This window comes from Tympanuchus pallidicinctus, unplaced genomic scaffold (assembly GCF_026119805.1).
Source record: "Tympanuchus pallidicinctus isolate F22 unplaced genomic scaffold, pur_lepc_1.0 scaffold4, whole genome shotgun sequence".
NCBI classification, from domain to species: domain Eukaryota; kingdom Metazoa; phylum Chordata; class Aves; order Galliformes; family Phasianidae; genus Tympanuchus; species Tympanuchus pallidicinctus.
In genome coordinates, this window is record NW_026294758.1 from 40,416,770 (window position 1) to 40,422,769 (window position 6,000).

Here is a 6,000-nt window from a genome sequence, read left to right on the forward strand (position 1 = left end):
TTGCCATGAGTTAATAAGTATCTCATTCAGTGATAGAAAAACTCATCAGAGTAATAAAGTGAAGAATACTTAGCAACAGCATTTCAGTAGAGGACTATCTGGAAACCCTAGAACAATGTGGGTTTCAAATGGAAGGATAGAAATACTGATACTAGCCTGAGCACAGAAGAAATGGTTGTGAGGGTGAAGCAGAAGAACAATATTCTGTCAGTCCATTACAAAGAGACTCTTTTCAGGATGGTATGACTTTTCAGTGCTCACTTGGAATATATCTCTTGGAATGTAGAAATGCATAAGAGATCAATAGCTATAGTGTGGGCACCATGTCAGCCCAGTCGGATAAATTATACTTCAGCTTTCCAGGATGCTGAGTGTATGTTTAGGTGGATGAAAATCCTAGCATATAATACACGTGGAATTACTTTTACAGGAAATTCAGTATTGAAAATGAGCACTTTAAAAATACACACTACAATTAAGAGACTACAAAATGTTGAAAGTGGAGAAACACGAGTAGGAGATTAGTGTTGGTTTCACAGTATTGCAGACTGGTTGAGTTTGGAAGAAACCTCTGGAGACCTTCTTGTCCTTACCGACTGCTTTAGTAGGGAAACCCAGAGCAGATTGTCCAGGCCCATGTCCAGGTTTTGAAGATCTCTGAAGAGAGAGATTTCACGAATGCTCTGGGCAAACTGTGCCAGTGTTCTGTCACCATCACAAGAAAAAAAAAAATGTTTCCTAGTGTTTATACAGAAACCACTGTGTTTGTGCCCATTGTCTCTTGTTCCATCACTGGGCACCACAGAAAAGAACCTGGATTCATCCTCTTTTGCACCCTTCATGTACTTACATGAAATACATCGCCAAGAGCCTTTGCTCCTCCAGACTGAACAAATCAGCCTTTCATCACAGATGAAGTGTACCAGTTCTTGATCTTCTCAAGGACTCCTAACAGCTCTTCTATTTCTTCTTGGAATGAAAATTGTGGTTATAGATGAAGTGGTCACCGTAGATTTTAAACCATTAATATTAGTCCTTCATGGTTCATCTGTTTCTACAAAAAAATTAAGTACGTTATTTGAGGAAAATAATACTAGCACACGAGCTAACCATAGATGTGAGAGCTCTTGAGTACTTTGTTGTTGTTGTTTAATTTAGACTGGCTTCTTTAAAGATTTCTTTTTCTTGCTTGTGAAAAGGTCCATACCAATTATTTTCTAAAGTAACTAGTTTGGAAGCTAAGCACAAAGTATGTATTCCATAGAGATCTACCTAGTTTGTTTGTTGTTACAGTGATTGGTTTTTGTTGTTGTATGCTGTGAAGATGAAGGGTTTTTGTTTGTTTGTTTGTTTTTTTTGTTTAGGTGGGTTTTTTTTATTATTTTTCATAGTAGAGACTGACCTTAAAAAATATGAAGATGTTCTAAAAAAAAAAAAAAAAAAGAAAAACAACAAAAAAGCTGTAGTATAGACTATGGTTCTGTGTGAGATAGTGATAAGGATAATGGTTTAATATGCATATAATAGTGAAGTGGGTTTATTTTATGCCATTAATACACTCAGTCGAAGTGAAATTTTCAGCTGCATCTTTTCTTTCCTTTCAGATAGTAAATCTAATAGAGGAAACTGGTCACTTTCATATCACAAATACAACCTTTGACTTTGATCTTTGCTCACTGGACAAAACCACAGTCCGAAAACTACAGAGTTATCTGGAAACATCTGGATCCTCCTGAGGATTCAGCATCTGGATGCATCAAAAACTGTTCTCTAAATGAAACATTCAGAATGATGCAACCAAAACGACGGAGAAACAAAACAACCTCGTTCGGTTTTATTTTTCATTAAAGCCAGTCATCATCTCTTAATAATGAAGAGGAGAAGTGACAAGACTCAGAGGACTGCTCTTCTCAACAAGAAAATGCTCCGGAAGAGTTTACCTGGATAGCCTTGAAAATCAAATACAATAACAAACAGAAAACTTGGTCTTAATGAATGTGTATGGTATCATGTATCTCTTTGTGGTATTCCACTCCACAAGATGAATGCATGTTCAACACACTGCCTTATTGCATAACTGATCTATTTATTACTGCATACATGTATTTCAAAGTCAATGAGTCACTGAATGACACTACCAGATGTTGCAAGTAGTGGTATTCCATGTATGCTTTTTTGATTCAGTCTCATCAAAAACCTAGTAATCTTATTCATGTTGAAATCCCACTTCTTGCTAACTTTCTCTAGACAATGAAAACACTGCAGTCTTGTTTTCATTTCTGCACTTCCAGAAATTGAGATACAACGTGAGGGACCAAATGATGGTCCTACATTTTGCCTCCAATCTGCCAAAGTTGGACCATGGCAGGTTGGACTGCAGGTCCTTGGCTCTATCCATTTATTGATATTGGTCATGGTAGAAAATGCACCAAATAGGTTCATATGACTTCCTGTCTAGCCTTAGTGAATAAACCATTAGGATTTCTAACAAAAAAAAATGTTATGTATACTGTCCTGAAACCAGAATTTTTTGCAGTCTGCATTTTTGTCTGTTTTAATGTTATAAAATTAATTATATATGAGTGAAGGTGTTCTGCAGGATCATCATAAAAGAAGAAATACTGATCCTGTCTTCTAAGGAAATGTTGTAGAAAATTCTTAATTTGGAGCTATTTATTACTATGAGTTTCTGCACTCCTTTGCTTCTTACCATAAAACTATTGACATAACATTTTTTGTTTGTTCATGTAGTAAATGGTCTCCTTAACCTGCTTGGGGATTTTGTTTTTGTTGTTTGTGGGTTTTTTGTTGTTGTTTTTGTTTGTGCTTTTTTTTTTTTTTTTTTACAACTGCTAAATTAAAAACCTTTATTTGAAAATAAAAAATTGGTTGTTACACAGTTACATGTTGAGATAAATATATATATCATATATATGTGTGTATATGTACACATATTCACACATATATAAATATACATACACACATCTGTCTTTTACACTTCCCAGATTCAATAACATGCTTGTGCTTCCAGAAGGATTTCTTGCCTATAAAAATGAGGTTTTTTTCATGCTATATTTTGTTCTTTAAAATGGGAATCCTTGTTCACGCATGATAAATTAGAGGAAGTGTTTCATAACAAAGTTTGGTGCTGTCACATTGCTGATGGTTTCCTGATGAAATTATTACCTTCCCAATGACTGAACACTAAAATAATTGCTAAAATAAAACCCCAACTGAAAAGAGAAAAGAAGAAAAAAATACGTACTTCTGGATGCAAAAGTTTATTCAGATTTACCAGCCTTAAAAAATGTATCTTATTTCTGGACAGGCCAGTATATGTCATGTATATGCTTTTATGCCACATGTGCTCTATGTATAGTGTTGAACAGTAGCATCTGTATGATTTATTGTTTCATGCGCACTGTTTGTGTAGCACTGTAAAACTAAATTCCTATTGGGGTTATTTCTTATTCAAATAGTAGATCTTAATACTGTTTCTTTAAGTCCAAAGAAAATTTTACACTTTACTGTTTTTGAGAGGGTGAGCTGGGTATTGGGCTGGGGGCTATTTTCGTATTTAAAACGTTGTTTGACCACACTCTGCAGGAAGTTCTTCTCAGGCTTCCAAAGAACAAGTGTACTTTTTCAGTAATGTTATGACTCTTATTGACGATTGGCATGAAGCATACTTGAAGCATTATGTTGTTCTTTTAAGTCCATGTCTTAATGTGCAATTGTTGGAGGGAAATGGGGATCATTTTAAAGTTACTTCTAGCATAAGGCAGGTGATAGTTGGGAGGAGGAAGGGGTGCATGTGAGGGGGATTAACTTCAATTTTTATTAATATTTTATATGAAAATGTTTGGAAATCAAAAACAACCTTAACTTTTGGTCTACTAGTGGTTGTTCAACATCCTGTCTCTTAGTTACACCATATACATGTGGAATTTTCTCCATTTTGACTTTCCCAAGTTTCATGTTTACAACTACTTCAGTCTTAGGGGAGTGGGAAGGATTCTATGGTACTGCTAGTGTAAGAATATTGAACTGTTTTGTTAGAAATGGTAAAATATACCTTTTTACCCTTAAAATACTGGATAAGCTTTAATGTTCATTGACAAGGGTAGAAGAAAACAGCAAGTAGGAAAACAGGTATAAGAAACTACACAATTGTAGTGTCAAGTTACTGCTGAATTTAATGCAAATCATGGAGCATCCATAAACTCTTAATTTTGTTAATTCAATGAGGTTGGGAGAGGGGAAAAAAAATAGACTGAAGAGTTGTGTGTGTGTGCATGTTGAGTTTTCCACAAAATTCTGATAGAATAAGTTACCAAATGTTGATCTGAAAAATACGTTAGCTATTTTCGTCTAATTTTGTATACAGAAACAAAATAAATTCTTGTTCAATTAATTTCAAACAGTGATATTTCTCTTAAAGAAATTGTTGTAAGACACCCTACCAACATATAAATGCACTGTTTGGGACTGGTTAAATGTTCTAGCAATAAATGTTTTGGAATTGCACGTAACATCAAGCTATTTAAACAAAGCTGTCTGGGAGAATTTGGGTTAATTCACTGAAGTAACTGGACAGAGGGCTATCAGTGAGTTGCAAGTTTCAGAGCCAGTGAGTCACTAGAATGTTTTATCCAGCTGGTAAGGACAGTTTTCTTTCTTGACACTAAATTTTTACATCCAAATGAGTAGGCAAGTTTTAGTATCTTTCTAAATGTCTGGGTTCATTGAAAGGCCTTACATGATATTCAATTGTGTAAATTTGAAAGGCATCATAATTCACAGTAAAGAAAGCGAGGGTGTACTCTTATCAGAGTCTTTCAAGATAAAATAAAACCTGTGCTTCCTCTGCCAGAACATTTGGATTGTAAGAAGCAGTCAATTATTTCTCTTGGTGAATTTACTGTTTTGTTGGTTTGGTTCATTAGGTTGAGTCTATTCTTTTAATTTTCAATGCAGAGTATACAGACTACAGTGCATTTGGAGAGCCTTACTTTGTGTCTATTAGTGCTTGTTTTAGTCTGGGAGAAGGAAAATGGCAAGTTCTTGGATTTTGCATCACCTTTTGTCCCTTTTTCCCTTTCTTTCAGTGAAAGTATATCCACACTCTGTTTCAGGTCCCTAGAAGTATTAATTGTGCTTTCTTCAACATTGTGTTACTGTTTTGGGTCTCCTGAGCAAACCACTGATTTTGAGTCCCATTAGTCTGCAAAGTGAATGGGAAAACTGTAGACCAGTCTGAATAGAAAACCGCCCTGTTCAGTGGTCATACGCATTATCTTACCATCAGAGCATTATCTTGAGTAATGTATTGATTTGCTTCCTGCTGTCTTTGATCATACATTTCATTTTCTGTATTTTATGTCTTGCTGTTTAATGCCAAGCCCTCTATCTTTAGGCGGATTCTTGCTTCTGTCTGGAAGAGTTTTTATTTCTGTGCTTGCTAATTGGTCCATTAATTTCCATGATTCAGTGCTAAGCTGGAGTGTATTTTGAACTGCTGTTATTTTCTCAGTGCTGCTCTGTGTGCTTTGTTGTGAGGTAGCCTTGAGAAAGTGGTTTTACATCGGAAAGACAAAAACACCACTCTCTATGGTTTAAATATACATTTTGGCAGTTGTAGTATGTTGCACTGAAATTGGGGCTTATTAGTGGAAATTCTGTCATACCTTCATCCATAGCAGAAGCTAGCAGGAACCGCAAAAATAAGCAGTGTAAAACATGTTCCTAAGCTCAGCTAGTGCATATGTTTGCCTTTTTTTTTTTTGCTTGTGTTTTGCATGTTTTGGTTTTGTTGTTTGTGTCTCAGTTTGCTTAACTGCTAAGCAGTGTACAGCTGTATATAGTGTATGCTAGGAAGCTCTTCTGTATACTGTACAAGGGGTTGTACTGTTGGGCATGAAAGGCCACAAACATGATGACGGGGAGGGACTACTACTCATATTTCTGCAGTGCTTTTGTGTGGCTTGGGAGTTAATCAGT

The 6,000-nt window shown here is 35.6% G+C and overlaps 1 protein-coding gene across 1 annotated transcript in view; it reads left to right on the forward strand.

Moving 5' to 3' along the window:
• Positions 1-4,421, forward strand: part of MLLT3 (MLLT3 super elongation complex subunit) — a 108,666-nt gene extending 104,245 nt beyond the window's left edge. Inside the window, exon 12 of the mRNA XM_052700500.1 lies at positions 1,605-4,421. Coding sequence (XP_052556460.1) covers positions 1,605-1,736 — 132 coding nt within the window. The 3' untranslated portion in view covers positions 1,737-4,421. The remainder of the gene's footprint in view (positions 1-1,604) is intronic.
• The last annotated feature ends 1,579 nt before the right edge of the window (positions 4,422-6,000 follow it).